General features: G+C 41.1%; 1 protein-coding gene across 1 annotated transcript in view; it reads left to right on the top strand.

The window, feature by feature from the left end:
* The window catches only part of uvrag (UV radiation resistance associated gene), a 103,069-nt gene that overhangs the window by 20,882 nt on the left and 63,600 nt on the right, over positions 1–18,587 (top strand). The window contains exons 8-11 of the mRNA XM_030068716.1: positions 1,827–1,953; positions 10,927–11,011; positions 16,066–16,153; positions 16,628–16,688. Coding sequence (XP_029924576.1) covers positions 1,827–1,953; positions 10,927–11,011; positions 16,066–16,153; positions 16,628–16,688 — 361 coding nt within the window. The remainder of the gene's footprint in view (positions 1–1,826; positions 1,954–10,926; positions 11,012–16,065; positions 16,154–16,627; positions 16,689–18,587) is intronic.

Genomic DNA, 18,587 nt, shown 5'->3' with positions numbered 1-18,587 from the left:
TTTGGATACATTTATCTTCAGAATGTGCGGTATCAGATAAGCTTTACATGAAGCTGGAACCATGAGGGGGCAAAGAGGAAAATATTCTTAGGCGGCAACAGAAGTTAAGTAAGCTCAAACCAAGAAATAACAGCAGGCTGGCTGTAAATTGCATGGTGGAGAGAAGACCCATAGTGATAACTCTCACATTGTAAGGGGTCATTTTACTACAACAAAATTCATATAATATTACTTTCATGTAATTTTATGGTGAGAAGTATGGTATTGCAAAGAAAAATATTTCAATTTTTTGGCCAAGTTTCATGTTTGTACCTCGTTCCAGCTCACAGCAGTTTGAACCATGGCAGAGGACAGCAAATAACAAATAATAAACCAGGATCAACTCAATAAGTTTCTAACCCTTCGGGGTTTGAACCCTAAATAAGCTTTTATATATGAATCTATGCAATTGCTCTAGGCACAGCAGTGCATATCTTCAAAGGTGCTGATGGGTGCAGGAATAAGTCAACCTATAAGTCCATAAAGTTCTTTGCACACAAGGAGGCTGTAGATCAGTTTCTTTAGTAATCCATTTATTTCATTCAGTGTTTCACCAAACAGGCATAAATGAAGAAATTCAATCTACAGGCCTCCTTGTGTGTGAACAACTTTATAATTTACGCAAGAAAGTCTTAGGCTGGATATGAAGTCAGGACATCCCAGGTACTAGATATGCTCCTTAGCCAGCTGAGCCATCAGGATGCCCAGGAATACAGGATTATTAGGTTTTGTGAGAAAAAGCATTATAACACGATATATTGCTTCAGCGACGTACACGTGCAGTAGTCACATGAGACACATAAGTCCATTTGTAAAGTTTATTAAGAAACATATGTTGTTCTTCTGAAACACCTCTTCACCTGTTCTCTCTCAACTGAAATGGAGGAGTCCAAAGTGATTTCTTGGGGGTGGTAGAGGGCTAAACCAAGTGTGGTAGACATAGGAAGGGTTTTTTTTTTTTGTTAGATGTTACCCAAATTATGAAAAGCTGTAGTTAAAACTTAGTGTACTTAGGAAAGAATGAATGCAGAATATGTACTATATGAAATATGCTAAAAATATGAAACAGGCAGTATTTAATGGGTTGAAACATGAAAAATCAGATAAAAATGGTATATTTATAGCAATTAGAAGGATAGATAAAGTGCCTCATTTGTATATACACATGTTCATTTACAGCTGAGAGGGAAGGGCTGAGGTGAGTGAAACATTGCCTAAATGGACAAGTCTGCTATTCTGTATAAACTCAAACTACGTTGAAGTGTCTTGACACCTCGTAATGCCCCTTCTTCTCCCGTTCGCCTCATCTTCTCCTCCCATCGGTGTCTCCCATTCACATGGACCTTTTTTGTCTAAACTTTTTTTTTCTTTCCTGCTGGTAACCCGATCTCAGGATTCAGCCACAGTGTCAGTCCAGGGCTGACACGCAGCCTTCAGCAAAACATCCTCACATCTTAATCAGGACGAGCCCTTTGCAGGACAACAGCCAAAACCCCACACCAGTTAGCTTTAGGCCAGCCATTCCCATGAATTGAGCTCACTTTTGAACCTTTTCACCACTGATCTCAGGGCTTATTGGGATGTTCTGAATAACCACATCATACTCCCTGCAGCCATATAGAGAGTCATTAACTCTGGGCTCTGCAGTGTAAATGGTGAGGTTTGGCTCGGTAAATATGTATTAAATCAATGCAAAAAAGAGATCTCCCCACCGTTTTCTGTTGCCCTTTATCTTACCTTTGTTTTGTTTCCTTGTGCCTCCCTTTTCTCCCCTTTTCACTAAGCAGAAGAAGGAGCGAGAGTGCATGCAGCTGCGTATCGGTGTGCTTCGCAGTGAGCTGGAGCGGCAGAGGAAGGCGCTGGGCAGGGAGGTAGACCTACGGCAGAAGGAGAGAGCACAGCTTCAGAAGAAAGGTAAAATGGCTGCACACACAACAAATCGACTTAGATTTTTAGGATTCACACTTGTCTGTTACACACCACAATAACTAAAGTAACTTAAGTAGGCCTACATTATTTGTTCATTCATTTGTCCTATTGCACACAGTATTTCAGACATCACAAATTGGCTTTTGACAACACTTGGGTAATTATGTGTTGTAAAGATGTTATAAAATGAAAATGCATTGAATGGCCCAATGCAGGTGCCACAGTTTACTAGTCAAAAGTAAAAATTAGAACAACTAGTTAGTTAAACACATTTCAGAAGCTGCCGTCCACTGAGTCTTCATTGTCCAACACACACACACACACACACACACACACAAAATCACAAGGTGACATATGGCACTGATTGGTCCAGATTCGAGCTATATCATTCATAGGAGGCGACATGTTTTCTTTTGCCTTGGTGGTAGAGTGTTTGGTCGTGTCAGCTCTACACACACACAATTTGAATGCCTCTCTCTTCCCATCTTACCTGGTATGATAGGGAAAGTCATTAAGCTCTTTTGATTTCGCAGAGTGACAGGTGGCATTCAGCCCCAAGCAACTGAACAACTGACTAATATATTGTATTGAGAACTTTAGAACTAAATTATTGGTTTTACACCCTTGTTATTGCCTGGGTTGACATGGACATGCCAGTGGCAATACAGTGTGTGGGTACCATGGTGCTGGGATCAGGAGTGGATTGGTTTATCATTGTTGTGGTATTGGATTAGTATTGTAGTATTGGATTAGCATCACATTGGAATGTCTGCCATCCATGCCTACCACAATTCACTCTAATGGCCACTAACATTGCTGACTGATACAAGCCATGCCTCTGTAAGTGGGCTTAATCTAATAGTCTAAAAAACCTTATCCAGAAAATCTCTCCAAAATCCCTCACTTCCCTGCTTGACCACAAAGTCTCAAAGCAATCACAAACTGTAAGGAGAATGTTAAACATTTACTAAAAGTGGACAGAGGCTAAAGATAGAAGCACAATTTTACGTGGGAGGCGAAATATGAGGTAGGAGTAGGGCTGTGTCTTATCGTTTATGATTATACCGGTATAAATTTGTACACGAGAAAAAGTGTCATTTCATGATATCAACGATATGGCAGCATGATGACATGTTGATGCATTTGCATACCCTACTGCACAGCCTACAGTGTTCTGTAACCACACCAACAAACACAGCAGCGTCAGCCTCTGATGAGGAATTAGTTTAGTGTTTTCAAATCAGTTTCACATTATTTCAGTATTGATTGTGATATCGATGTGTTGCAGGTTCCTGTTTGGCTACAACAGTGGTCAGTGGAGTAGATCTAAATGGCTTTGAAAAACTCAGATAATGTTGCGTTTCTGAAACAGGAAGCTTGACGTATATTTTTAGACTGTTGTCCTGAAAAAGGGTTTACCGAACGATCACTACATCAACAGAACTACTTCATTTCACAAACCAGGCACTACCTTTCAAACTAAACCAAGCCGTGTTGTACTATGCGAAAGCAGCCAAAAATACGTCCCAAATGAATAGTACTGCCTAAGCTCCTAACTATTGACAAAATGCTCTGTTTGCTTTGACTTATTTATATATTAGGATTATGCCAGATAATCTATAGGGCCTGGGATCTAAAATTGCCATCTTGTTCGTTAACAGATGAGCTGATTAAAGTTGCAGGCCAGCAGTTGAACTTTAATTACCTCCTGCGTTGGAATATAATTATTGGTTATAATTAGCACATTATACTGTATAATAATGTCAGTGGATCTTGTTTGCGACGATCCATCACATCACCTACATTAGAGAAAGAACCAACAAGGCCTAACAAGTATAGGATTAACGTGACTGATGAATTGCGCAAGGTTTTACTTTTACGTCTTTTTAAAAAGAACATTCTAGACAGCCTTGTCATGAAGCTCAGTTGCACCCCTGTTTGCCCAGCTCACTGACCCCCTGCCTAATGTTTAAAAATGTATTTATTTAGAAGACATTGAAAAAACATTAAAGGAATGTTAATCTCATTACAAAGCTGTCATAGCATAGGCAGATTGTGTCCATACCCATGAAAATACAAAATCAAACTATACAAATTCTTTTGATCTTTTATCTAAAATTTGCATTCAGGGAATGTAGCATTGTCAGTTTCACCGTGTGGTTTTGTTCTAAAGGGTCATCAGTATGCTTTGCTCTAGTTTAGAACAGTGGAAGAACTCCCTGTTCATTGGCTTTTGGACTGTAGTAGAGCACAGGGCTGCACCATCACACACAGGAACCCTCTGTCGCCCTACTTATCAGAACCGGGGGTCACTCAGCCCACAGACTCACATACACAGGCACTCACACTCACATACATACATATACATAGTATATTAAGCCATTTCTGTGGTCTACGTTGTCCTTGCCAGGCCACTAAAGCAGCAACATTTGTGCAACTGTGTCATTTAGTTAATTCTATGGAGTCTCTAACTCTTGGCTCTGTACAATGTCTGAGACCTAAGGAATGTTTTATTACTGCAGTCCAACCCTCTACCGTCCACGGGGAAATAAAAGCTATAGGAAGAGGTAGTGCTTAATACTGCTTTGATAGGCAAGCCTACACACACACATGCACACTCAAATATGTAAACAGGGATGCTTATGCTGAATACAGTTTTCATTAACACAAACAAGGTCTGCAGTATATTGTAATATTGTATGTTGTAGTTTCACTTTTTCTTTTCTCAATATTTGGGATTATCCAGATGGCTCCCTCTGTTTCTCATTCAACAATTCCCTATGTAACACGCACTTCCTGAGGCTCTGGCGCAAATCCACGTAAGTGAAAAGTTTAACAGTAGGGAAAGGTCATGCTGTGCTCAGCAGCACAAAATACCCATTATACAATAAATCACGTAGTTAGCCATTAGATAGCTGCATAACAGTCCACTGAGTCTTGGCTTCTCTTCATAGCTATTAAATGGAACAGATTATTGGAATAATCACCAGCTACGGTCATTTTGACCATAAGCTCCGTTATGTAATTTGCATGATTCCTGAACAGCTTTTTAAAGACTTCTCTTTGCATACATTTGACGTGTCTTCGTCCATCTTGCACAAGTGTTGGTGTTTGTCTAAAAACAGGCCAAGTGTTTTTTGAGGGGACGTGGTGTCTGAGATGGAACAACTCGCTGTTTGCCAAAGGGGCAGGGCACCACACCGGGCCACCACACTCTGATGGCATAGTTAATGATTGGCATTGAGTTTGTGTACACACACATTCAGGCACCTAGAGAAACAGAACGCTAAGGGGGTTCAGGGAGATGTTTTCTTTGTGTCGCGATCCTGACAAATGGCTCTTAATCCTCTGCCTCTTTACCTGTCACCACTCAGTCTACAGCCAGAAGAACTCACTGCCCTCCCTCTCTACATCCCATTCATGGCTTTTTTCCAGAAAGGACAGGTGCTTATTAGGAAACAGAAGGAAAAGTACCTTCGGCTAGTTCAAGAGGGAAAAGGTATTTTTGTATATACTGACATGCCGCAGCTGAAATTGGGGAATGTTGAAATTTTGTTGTTTTTGCCCAGACTCATAACTCAGAAACCATATGCCGTTGAGCTCTGCTGTATTTCCATCTTGTTGTATAACTTTTCTAATTACCCTGCACATATTCATTTGTTTCAGTGTCAGAAAAAAATCCCTCCATTAATTAGTGATTGTTTCTCTAATGCAGGTGATGTGATGGACTGTTGGAGATGGGTGTTTATAGTATCTCATACAGCAGCTAATTCTCTGTCTGATTATACTTGGACGGACCCCAAAGCACTTGTGCATTGTGTCCTGCACATTTTTATCACTTCAAGCATAAATTTCATTTCTGAGTTTACTGCTGAGAAGCTGCTGTATTGTCTGTCAAATATGCAGAAACTCGGAGAAGATTGTCCCCTACCAGTCAAATAGATTCCCCATTAAACAAGCTGCTGTCTAAGAACAGATGATTTATATACCCATTTTTTCTGGGATACATTTTCAAGTGTTTGTGTGTGAGTGTTTAAACAGTTACACATGCGATTGTAGTCAATGTCAGCTGGAGATGAGTGTTAAATTTTCTGAATTTTCACACATTCCCCAGTGCTTATTGAACACAGGCCACTATGCGAGTTTTATTGACAGTTTGACAGTACGTAGAAGCCCTTTGCTATGCCATGTGTCCCTAGAGGGCATCCTGTGTCGACAGATAATCTCCATTCCTTGTCACGCTTTTTAGGATCTCATCTCTACCTGGCCATGTGGTCTTCCTGTCTCTCACACAGCCATGGGCTCCATTAGCAGATTGCTCTCTTATCACCCACCCCAAACCTGCTATTCTCAGGAAACCCTCCTCTCACAAAACAAATGGGCCAGAAAACCCAAACATTTTCTGCAGGTGTGTGTACATGTGTGTTAATGTATGTTAGCAGATAAAGATGAGATGAAGGTTTGGTTTGTTCCTGTATTAGAGGATGTTGTTTCATACTTGCTATGCCTGCATTGTGTCTACGTGTGCATATATGTGCATGTTTCATGCTCTGCCATTGTGGACAGTGTTAACTCAAAGACTATATAGAAAAACACCAGCAGTTAGCATGACAGGTTAACAAGGAGCTGCACTGCCCACTGCACTCAGTGGGAATGTGTATTTGAGGAAACTGAATGCATGGCAAACCCAGTTAAAAACACGTATGCTCTTATTTAGTGTTATTCAAAGTGAAAATATCACGCTTGTTGGAACTGAAACAGCTAAGAGTCGTACTAGTGCTGCAGCAAGATGTTAGCAAATGTAGAGCTCACTTGCTAAAAGCTTTGGAGGCTTGTAGTATGAAATTGATTTCAGAGTCCATGACTGACACCGTCGCTTGCTAAAGCTCCCTATTAGATTGAATTGCTTTGTTAGCCCTCGTCTCCTCTGATACATTGTTAGCCTGTTAGCATTTTACCATCCATCAGCTACCGTTAATACTGTTTGTTTAGCCCAGCAAAGGATAATGGTTGCAGTTGAAGGTTCAATCATCCGGGGGCAGGAGCAATACATATTGAGGTGGTGTTCTCATTCGATTGCTCCTCTCTTACATGTGGAATAAACATTTTAATCCCCAGCAAAACTAACTGCATAGACAGGACCTCAAATTCTCAGTTTCATGATGTTTTCTACCCACAATTACAATAAAAACATTTTAATGAAAAAATTACATATTTTAGTTTACCATCCCTTTAAGCTGTTGGTTTTCACTGCTACTACATGCATACTCAAACTAAGGGTCCACTGCATGTCTCACACAGTATCCATAACAGAAGACAGATGACCATGACAAACATGTTTTTTCCTTCTTTTCATCTGCAACCAAAATTAAAATCTTTCTCCCCTTCTTTCAGAATTAATGGGTTTAGTTTTGGTGGGGTCATACTTGTCACAATTTCCTCTCGGCTAATTTCCCCCCTTCCACTGTGAGCAGACGGCATAAATCAAGCCTGTGAACGGCGTTTATTGTGCTTTATAACGGTAGTTATTCTCACGCTCTGCAACATGGCCAGGGCTCCCGACCAATAAATGTCACTGGCGGGGTTTCCCCAGTGTACAGAACAGAGGTTTGTGAAGAGTGCGGAGGCTTTTGTCGCCTCAGAGAAAAGGTCTCATATTGAAACTATCATCATTAGTGCTTGCTTACCAGCCACTCAGCCATACAGTGTTACATCCTTCAGCTGGCTGCCATCTTGGCTGAGGGCAGGGGTTGACAGGTACTGCAGTCCAGTGGTCTGCCTAATGACTTCCTTGAATGACTTTCTACTTTTCTTCTGCTCTTTCTGTTTAACTCCCCCCAGAGGGAGTGCCCTCTGCCACAAGCAGACCCGCTCCTCATACGCAAGCATGAACAGATTTTATTTAAAACTGTTCTGATGGGTCATTTGTTGTTGGAAATGAATTACAGTCTCTTCAGTGTCCTTTGTTCTGTATTCTCCTTCACACTTTCATCCTGACTTTGGAAAAGAGATGGAGAGAGCCACACAAGGCTATAAAAAACATAAAAGAATATGAAGGGATTACTAACGCCCCATGATACGCATGTTTTCCCCAGACATTAGTGTAGTGTTTCATAATGGGTTTTAGCTCTTTTGATATTTGGGTGCACTGCTTTGTTTTGAATTGAATTCCTGAAACGCACTATTCGCTCTACTGAGTATATAAAATGGCTGAATTACTTAAGCTATATTCAGACAGTATTATAACTATTTTTCAATTTTATTGTTTCACACAGCTGAATTTTGTGTTGCATGAATTAAGGGGCACATGATGATGATGATGATGATGATTTTTTTTTGATGAAGACACAACTTCAAACTCGCAAATTCTCTGTAACCCTGTAATCAGATGTACAGCTATTATCATATTTTTTGCTATGCATCAAACTATGGCCTTTTATATGAAGATGTTTTTGTCAGATTTTCTCATGAACGTATTGCTATGAAATTTATGCCAATGATTGTTTCCCATGCTTGTAAAAACACAGCTAAGGCAGTAATGTCCTTAATGATGGATTTTATTTGACTCAAGATTTATTTCTTTAAAATGACAGGCTTAAGTTACACATCAAAGGTTGCAGCATACTAGAGCCATATACAGTTTGTCAAGACTTAACTCCTCCCCCTTGACTCTTTGCATCTTTCAGTAGCATTGAAAACGGTTTAAAACATGTTTGCATGAATATTTGTATTTACACAAAAATAATTTGAACAGTTTTTTTTTAATGTTGTTGATGCTTAAATTTTTGGCTGAATTTCCTCAGTGGAAACAATTTATTCAACACAGCATCTATTAGTATACTTGATTTATAGGTAATATAATTTCAACCCCCCCCCCCCCCCCCCCCCCCCCCCCCCCCCCCCCAAAGTTAGTTTAATTCTGCCTGTCTTTTTAACAAATCTCAGTAGCCCTCTATCCATCTGTGTAAGACTTTAGGCATGGAGTAGATTTGTTTTCACATTCCTCAAGCGTACTGTAGAATAGCTAGTTCACTTACAGGTGTCATTTGGGCTGAATTTCAGAGATTTCAGAAAAAAAAACAGAAAAAATTAATTGTTTCTCTGAACTTTGGCCATATGTGAAAATCAGCCATATGTGCATGAGTTCATACTTTTACGAGTGATGTATAGTATGTATTTCAGCCACAACCACAGAGTGTAGCACAATGAGAACACATTTCAAGTGGCGTGACATGACCAAACATTTGTGTACAGGGTACACACTCTTATACAAACACACAAATATATAGAGTCAGGGAGCTTTTCTTCTTCTTCTTCTTTTTTTTTTTTTTTTAAATTGCTGTGGTATTTCTTTAGCCTGCATGCCCATGCCTTGATGTACACTGGAATGGGTTAAAAGGATGAAAGGATGAAAAGATGGATGGATAGAGCAAGGCCGGGCAATACATAAAAGCAAAAGTGTTGTCCAGGTCCATGCAGGCAGTGTTGGGCTTTTTTTCTCCAAGTCATCACTTAAACCTGAGGGTTGGCCTACTTAATCTTTATCCTTAACACTATCTTCTGTGGTAGCTAATCTGATTGAGATACATCTCTGAGTCCCTCTGCTTTCCCCTCCCTGCTTTTTTCTTCCTCAGCCTCACTCCTTCCACCCTCATGATGCCTGTCTGAGTGGAACGGCTCTGACAGGCTGCACTAAGCTCACCTTGTCTGCCTTCATCCTGTTTGATGGGCGGTTTAAGGCAGCTTTGTGTAAAACTTTTAAACCATAAATTCAAAAATGTTGCACTCATATTGTGATGATGTAGAGCAGATGGGACACCAGCTATTAATTTTAATTTCATTAAATGATCACAAATAAACCCACCGATGCGTCCATCAAGTACTACATCCTGTGGATTCAGCTGAGCTCTCTCTTAATCACTATAATCCGATATAATGCCCACATTACTGCAGCCACTCCACCTAACTGGCAGTCAGTCAGTGACTGATATGTGAATAACACCCAGAGACACCTGAACTCTCGTTGGAGCAGATAAAAGCAAACCAGATGTTGAAAAATCCAAACGGAAGCACACACATGCCTTTGTCCACCTGCTCTTCATGTCATCCCTGTCAATAAAGATAAAGCTGGCCATTTTAGAGTCGCAGTAATCATTTCTGCAAAATAAAACCTTAAACCTTAAACATTTTCAGATTTAATGAAACAAATGAACAGGCACACAGTGCTATTTAATAGATAAATGTTTATTTTATGAATGTCCATGAAATGTTCCAAATCATTTACTATTGAAATCTCAGAATTAAGGATTTTAAACTCATATTTGCAAGTCACGCCATTTGCTGTTGTATTTGACTAACATTTTAAAATTATTCCAGGTTAGTGGTTTTCGAAGCAGGTTCCAGGGAGATTTCAGCAAAATGATGAATAGTTTATTTTCACTATAATTTGACTCACTTGTGATTGTTATGTACAAAAAATGTGATTATTGTAACATTATGTTTTAATCGAAAATATCTTCCTAGGTCAAAAGCTCTTGAAAGGGGTTCCATGATAGTGTGAACACAGCATTTAATAAATATTCTGTCACTATGCAAAACCACACTACATTCTTTTTCATGTTTTCTGGTTGTATGTGAACATCTGATATTATTGCAGATGCACAAACTTCCACAAGCTGTATTATCACTGATACTTATCTAACTGATTTTATTTATTTGCTCGGCTCTGTATTTATGTAGTCTGACAAATCCTGTAATCAGCATACACATGTTGTGCGGTTTTATGTGGTGTCAAGAGGAAATGGGTTTTGACCTGATCAAAAGAGCTATTTGATGTTTCTAAAACTTTAACAAGGGATGGCAGCCAACCAAACACATGCCCACCCACCTGTTCAGATTTACCAGAACAGAACACGCACCTGGTAATTTGCACTTTTTCTCCCTCTTTATCCCACTCAGAGGAAGCGTTCACCAGTCAGCACGAGAGTCTGAAGGAGGAGAAAGAGTCCTTAACCAAGCTGCAAAAGGAATGCACTGCCAAGAGGTATGTATTAACCTGTTATTAGGTATTACTTTATCTCGGTGTACACACAAACACTCCTGCACTGCATCGTGTAACACTCACCCGTCTGGTAGAAATTACGTAGGGCCCACTGAACGATTTGCCCCATTGTGCTGAATGTTGTGACGATATCACCCCTGCAGCAACTCTTGCAAAATGAGGGGGCTTTTGTGACTGGCGCTGCCTATTTATGTCGTCCTACAAGAGCGAATGCAGATTGTGTTAAACGCCCAATCGGGCCGCGTTCGCTTTGGCCTCCTAGGGGCAGTATGCAGTTGGTGCCAACCCCCAGATACAGCTTTGTTTGTTTGAAAGGTATTTGGCAGTCACAGAGCCCCGGGAAGACCAGCAGGGGCCAAAACAACCAGCAAACAGGAAATTAAGACCGACAGTTGTGCATCTGCCTAACATCTCTTCCATGGAAATATCTGTTTGGTTGAATTTTGTTTTTTGCTTTTCATGGCAATGCCTACCTTTTTATTTTATTTTTGAAAAATTGCTATTCATCCAGGGAAATGTTATGCTGAGCATGCATGCTTTTTTCCAGCCTTGACCTGCTTAATGCCTTGACCTGCTTTCACAGTTACATACATTCACTGAAGGAAACTGCTAAGAATTCTGCTGTTGGCCAGATTTATTTTAGTTTTGCATTTTTCATGAGTTTTTATTTCTATTTCATTTTTAATTTCTGTCTTCAATTCAGTTTTTAGGGGTTTTATTAGGGTTTTTATTATTTTTATTTTATTTCTATTTTTATATCAGGGTAATTTGTTAGGGGTAAGGTGTAACAAGTTTAGAATGGGTATTACCATACAACAACACCACTTTGTGAAGGTAGTTGACTCCCAGTGATGTAGACGCCCCAGTCTCAGTAAACATCAGTACCAACGCCTCCTCTTGCTTCATGGTCTTGACAGATTTGACCAAAATGGACAGACTAAAACTAAAGACATTTTCTATATGTTGTTATTTTATTTTGAGTTTGTTTTGTAAGTACACAATACTGTGTCAGTAAGTTTTTTTTTCTAAAGTCTAGTTTTTATTTTTGTTTCCGCTAACTAAAAACTTTTTTCATATCTAGTTTCACTTTATAGTTTAGGTTTAGTTAACTTAATAACTTATAATAATTTTGCTGTCAGTCTCTAAATTCCCAGCACTGGAAAAATTGGAGTTTAATGCCTTGATCTCTTACTCCAGGGCTATTCAATTACAAATTCAGTTGGGCCAGATTTTTAACCGAGACCTTAAGCTGGGCCAGACATTTTCCAGACATTTAAAACGGCGGTTTTCATCGTCAATTTTTCGTTTAAGGGTTGAAAAAGACATAGGCCTACTTTTGAGCCGCTAGCATCAGTAACTTTCAAGTAGAGTTCTCATATTCTGCCCGAACCCGACCCGACCCGACCCGACCCGACATTTTCGGGTCGGGTCGGGCCTAAAATTTACGTGAATTGGGCGGGTCGGGTCGGGCTTCGGGTTCTGTGGGAGATTTTTTTTTTTTTTTTTTTTTTAATAAAAAAATAGAATTATGTGTTCTGTTATTGATTATGACGTTTCATTTTTATGTGACTGGTGGAGAGAGTGAGAGACTGGATTGGATTTGGGGGCTAAACTTTCAGTGACAGACAGACAACCAGCTGTGCGAGCGCAGCGCAAACAAGTGAGAGAGAGTTGCAGCAGTATCCCGCTGTGCTGGCAGACTCGGCAGCAGGGACGGTTTCTGCTATGGGCAGTGCAACTGGGGGCGCACGGGAAAAAAAAAATCTCCAGTTTTCTAGACTACCGTATTGACCCGCACATGCCGCGGCACCATCAGTCGGTATCAGGCGGGCCAGCCGCGGCACCGTCCGGTACCGCGCCCACCCGTCAGGTCTGCCGGATCTGACAGGTCAGGTGAGCTGCCTGGTGCTGGCTGGTGCGGCGGCCGGCCCGCCTGATACCGACTGATGGTGCCCCGGTGCCGCGGCCGACCGGCTCTGCTAAATAAGGGCGAATTTGGCGATTTTTTTTTTTTCCTCGGGCTTTCTCGGGCTGGCCCAGTCGTGTCCGGGTCGGGTCGGGTCTTAATTTTCAGGCCCGATGAGAACTCTACTTTCAAGACAACGCGCTGCAGTGTGAGTTGGTTGTGTGTTGCTAGGCAACATGGAGTGTTGCATTCACTTTCTGAACTACTGCAGGGATTTCGAGTTCATTCTCGCGAATGTTTTTCTCTGCTTTTTTGGTTGAACCACGAGCTGGGCCACTCGGGAATTGCTTCTGGGCCGCATGTGGCCCGCGGGCCGCCAATTGAATAGGCCTGTCTTACTCTAACTGTAGTTCTTTTGGGTTGGTGAGGATTATTTGAGTTATGGATGAAACAATGTGTTGTTTTTTTTTTTTTTTTTTTTCAGGGAGATACGGATATCAAATATTCCTTCCTGCCCATAACAACCTCAATACCCATTCGTTTAGTTAGTGTTTTTTATGTTACTGAGTTGATAGTTGTAGTAATGACACACTTGTAGAAAAAAAGTCACAAAAATGCCAAATCTCACATTCAGACAAATAGTGGCAATCAAGGTCGTTTTTAGAGTGATACTGGTATTGCTTTTTGAAACTGATAGTGGCTGATACTGTTACTCTGCTGATATAACAATCATCCCTTTCACAACCACAGTCTTTTACTGTTGGATGCTAAGCAACTCCAATCACAAAATTAGGGGTTAAATTCCTGGCTCAAGGGTCCTTTGGCAGTTGTTGCTCAGGGTCATGAGAGCATTACAATTGTTTGTTCACTGTCCTGCCCAGATTTTTGAATCTGCCTGAATATTTGAATCAGCACCCTTCTGGCCACAAGCCAGAACTGGTAGATTACCCCACACCAACAAACATGCAGGGGACAAAAAGTAATTGTTTGAAAGTTTGTTGAGAACAGACATAAAGAAGGATGGGTGCAATTTGGGTATTTTGGTTAGGACAAGGATTTGTCACGGGCTTGCATCTAGGCTTAAGCAACCAGATACGGGAAAGCCTGCTGGAAAGAGATGAGTGATTTCTGGGAAGGGTCAGCTCAGATGGTCAACACACTCTAATCTCTGTCTTCTGTTGTCACTTGTACCAAGTAGCTGCAGACTAGGGACGGGTAGCGATAAGAAACTGACAACCACAGGCAAAGCCAAGTGGGAGTAGTAGGCAAGAAGAATGGATGGAGGAGTGCATTGCATTCAGTAGCAGTTTTCTCCCCCAACTACCTTTTCATCTACATGAAATGATGGGCTATTACCCAAACCATTCCACAAGTAGTGGGGGAAGTCTTGTATTGGATACTTAAGGAGAGACACACTCACATACACACACATACCAAGAACTGTATAGAAAAGTTTATCTGTCAAATAGTGAAACCACGGGCAGCACTCTGGGTAGATGTGCTGTGTTGCACTTTCAGTCTTAGGAATCTTTGTTTTGTAAAGCTAAGAACAGTGAAGTTTCATTCACTCATTTAGATGTAATTATATACATGATATTTTGCAACAGCAGAGTTTGAATGGCATCTGAACTGTGGTAGGTTTCACACAGCCCAATGAATAGTTTAATTTTAGGTTTTAAATATCACATTCTAATGGCTAAATAACCCAAACCCTACATCTGTTTTTTGTTGAAAAGGTATTTTGCAGAGATTTGAATGTCCAATTTCCTCTACAGTACACTAACCCCAACCCTAACCCTTGGCCAGCGAAATCAGAAGATGAAAACTACTGGTTATGTTCCTGCTTTTAATCCTGCATACAGCGTAGTTCTAATCTGCCAGTTCATTGACATTCATTTCAAATGACATTAGCATAATTTCTCAAAAAGAAAAACAGCAGTGTAAGGGACACATTTGTCCTGAATCTAGGTGTCCTACTTTGTTGTATTTGTTGTTCAACATTTGTCTTGGAGGCTTTTAGCAGTACACGTTGTATGTAGTGGTGGTGTGCAAAAATAAATTAAAAAAAAAAACAAAACATAAAAACAACCGCAGATTGTGTTTTTTTTCTAGGCATAACTGCTGATACTATTTTGCTGCAATGAGTCATGAAACATGGTATTCTTTTTGTGTTTGATTTGAAGGATTTGAAGGCTACAGAGTGACTCATTTTTTTATTCAAAAATGCCGCACTCACCTGTTGAGACACCACTCATGTTCATCACTGATGACAGCATTGTGTTGCTGCATCTGATGGACCTTCTTGGTTTATAGTACAACTTACACACTTCCCATAAGTCATTAAGCTTTTGTAAAATTATATAATTTAGGGAGCTTTGCTAAAGTCTCTCGGGAATATCAGGGAGTTGTACGAATGTATCACAGTTTTGCAGCACACATTCATGACAAACCACACTGTTCAACATTTTAGAAGTTTTCTGAGCTGATAAATAACATTATCCAATAACAGATATTTAAAACATTGTGTTGCATTGGAACTGTGCATAAGCTGATGCCACAAGTGCAGGCTGTCCCATAGCCAGTTTTGTTAGCAGGACATGCTGGAGTTGAATGATGCATTAATTTGGCACTGTCCCAAGGAGATGTAAAATGGCTGGTAGTTTGGCAGTTCTAATTTAGTTTCTTTTGGTTTGGAGATGACTCAGTGCTGGGGCCATTAGCGCCCTCATCCAACGAGGGCCTAGACAAACACAGTCTTGGCTTGCCTTCTCCTTAGACCGACATTAACCTACTGTCACACCTCATTACGCTACATACATAAACTCTTTCTCTCTCTTTCCTTTTTCAGTTCTATCATTCATCTTTTCGCCTTTGCAGTCCTTTAATTACCTTTAAGCTTTACTGTGGGTCCCTTTTGAGCACTAACTCTCCTCTATGACTTCTACTGTTCATTTTCTCCTTCTCCAGCTGCCCCCCTCTACTCCCTCACCTCTCCTCTTCTGTAATTCCTCTCCAACGCCCCAACCCTTCCCATCTCCTCCACCCTTGACTGTGGCTTTTGTCTCATTCGGCCAGTCGGTTCAGCAAATGACTCACTGTGTCGTCCGTGTGTCTGGCTTTGTCTCCCCAGAGAGCAGTTCCTCAAGTCCAACGCCCAGCTCACCTTCCGCTGTCGTCAGCTCCTGTCAGAGCTCTCCTACATCTACCCCATCGACTTGGTGAGTTAGACCTGATGTTGCATTGGTGTACTGCACACTGTTCACAAGGCAAGTACAAAAACATCACCCATTCACAGTATCAAGGCTGTGATAATGATACTTCACATGCAGGTTGGTGCAGATATCTTGTATATAGTGAGGCATGCTCAAGGGATTTTCTGTATTCCAATGAAAGTCTTCCTCCAAAGTTCTATTGTACTTTGATATTTTAGGTAAAATTCTAAACTCATCTCCTCCTTTCACTCAGCCCTGTCATATGCTTCAGTCACTCAGTATTTCAAAATGTTCAACAAAGAAACATGATACCATGAAAGCAGACATCAGTGGTCAGTAGTGAAGGATTTAAAACAAGTGCCTCTTCCAGCTGCAAAGCTGGTGCTTTGCCCCCCCTCAGGGATTTCATCTTGTGTCTGTGTCTGTATTTCTGATGTTTGATCATGGCTTTAATATGAAACCTCTTGTTCAAATCCACAGGCGAATCAGTCAGATTACGTCATCTGCGGAGTCAAGCTGCCTAACTCGGAGGACTTCCAAGGTGAGTTATTGCGTGCCCATTTGTGTGGATCTCTGTATTTCAGGGTTACAGGAGGATAAATTGTGGTGAAAACTAAAGAATCACTTTATCTTTGCTCATGCCTCTGGATATACATAGATTTTTGGTGCAACAAAATAGGTGATAGGTGGATTAGATTTGGTCTGTCCACATGATTTTAAAGCTGATGATGTAGAGAGATATCATCTGTATAGGTGGGGTGCACAACTAATCAAAAAACATAGTTATTCTTTTTGCAAATTTCAAAAGGCTGCACGTTATCAGAGATGTCTTAAGTAAGATAACATTGTAGTTTTGAGAGTGCTTGAGCACTGAATCAAATAGCAAATCAGAGAACATTTTCATCATTATATTTTAACAAAATGAATCCTGAACATGTAAAATGACTTGCTTTGGTAGCCAGTGTCTTACTGCCATTTCAATATTGATCTGAAAATATTACATTAAAATTGTATTGTCTGGAAGGTGCCATCCTGCAGTCTGTGGCTGGTTGACCACCTTGCTTTGGCCAGTTCTGCACAATCACAACCACATCTGCCCACAATAATCACTGTCTCTTGTCTAAGAAAGACAAGGTGAGCCAGCAGTAGCTGAGTACTAAATATAAATGCTCTTGTATGACAAAGGCATTGTTTGACACCAGAAGCCTTGTGATCACCACCGTGAACCAGAGATGATGAACTAGCTGTTTAACAGGCAGATTATTTACCCCAATAAGGCCATAAGCAACATGGTGTTAAATTTGAACATGGTCATTCAGTATCTTCTGAATGGATGCTGACTTCATGGGGCCCCCTAAAGTGCCCCCTATCACCCAGGAATGCAGAGATTGCTTCCTGTGTATTTGAACTCTTGAGATGGACAGGACCAGAGTGAAAAGACTGGAAGCTACTGGTTGGATGAGTTACATTCCCCTGCAGAATTTTTCTGTTAATACACAGCCGTGCTTATTGTATTTTTGGCTGCTTATGAGAGCGTTGCTCAGCACACTCAAAGCCATGTACGTAGTCTTATCATAAGCTTACTCTTCTAACCAGCTCCAACGCCTTGGTAAGCCAAAACCACATGCTTTCACATCAAAGAAATGCGTTCGGCACCTGACTATAGCAAGAAGTATTTTTTGCCTGGCTATGATGGCCATGAAGCCTTTGCTGTCATGTTCGTGCAATGTGTTAAGATCAGGGCTCGGCTTGGGCTCTATATATTGTGATAAATGGGATTTGCTTTCACAGCAAGGGAGGCTTGACTTCATGACTTCTCAGGAGCTTGGAAGAGTAGAGGGGGCGGGATTGAAGGGCTAATGAACAGTAAGTTCTGGACTGCAGCACCCCTCTAACGGTCTCTACATTCCCGCCCACCTTACATACCCTGCATTTTCCAGCTCTCCTTCCTCACAGCTGGTGGGACAATGCAAGCCTCCGAGTCCATAATTCAGAAAGCTGCTCCCGCCCTCCTCTGCTCCCCGCTGTCTCTCTCCACCTGCTTACATCCTTTAGAGGAGAGAGCAAGTGTGTGTCTCTCACAGCCGGCCTTTGTTCACTGCCCTGTACAACTGACAGCCAGCCCGTTTGTGTTTGCAGCGGTGACTTGTTCCTCCATGGTGGAGGCCTGTGTGTGCCCCTGCCTCCCAGTCCTGCGTAGGTGGATACCTCGCAGTGAGTAAACCACCGAGCATGCGCTGCGGCACAAGAAAAAAGGGGCTAATAGAGAACATCCTAACACATCCATTGCTAACTTCCCTTTCCATCTGCCCTCCGTGTTAGTCCAGAGGTATTTGGTTTGTGCGATTATAGAGCTTTCAAACAATGCCAGGTTGCCATCGTCCACAGAAGGGCCATGTCCACTAAAGCTCAAGACAAAATATACAGACATCCACATTTT

This window comes from Myripristis murdjan, chromosome 14 (assembly GCF_902150065.1).
Source record: "Myripristis murdjan chromosome 14, fMyrMur1.1, whole genome shotgun sequence".
Classification (NCBI taxonomy): domain Eukaryota; kingdom Metazoa; phylum Chordata; class Actinopteri; order Holocentriformes; family Holocentridae; genus Myripristis; species Myripristis murdjan.
The sequence above is the reverse complement of the archived record's forward strand: the minus strand, read 5'-3'. Positions and strand labels throughout refer to the sequence as shown.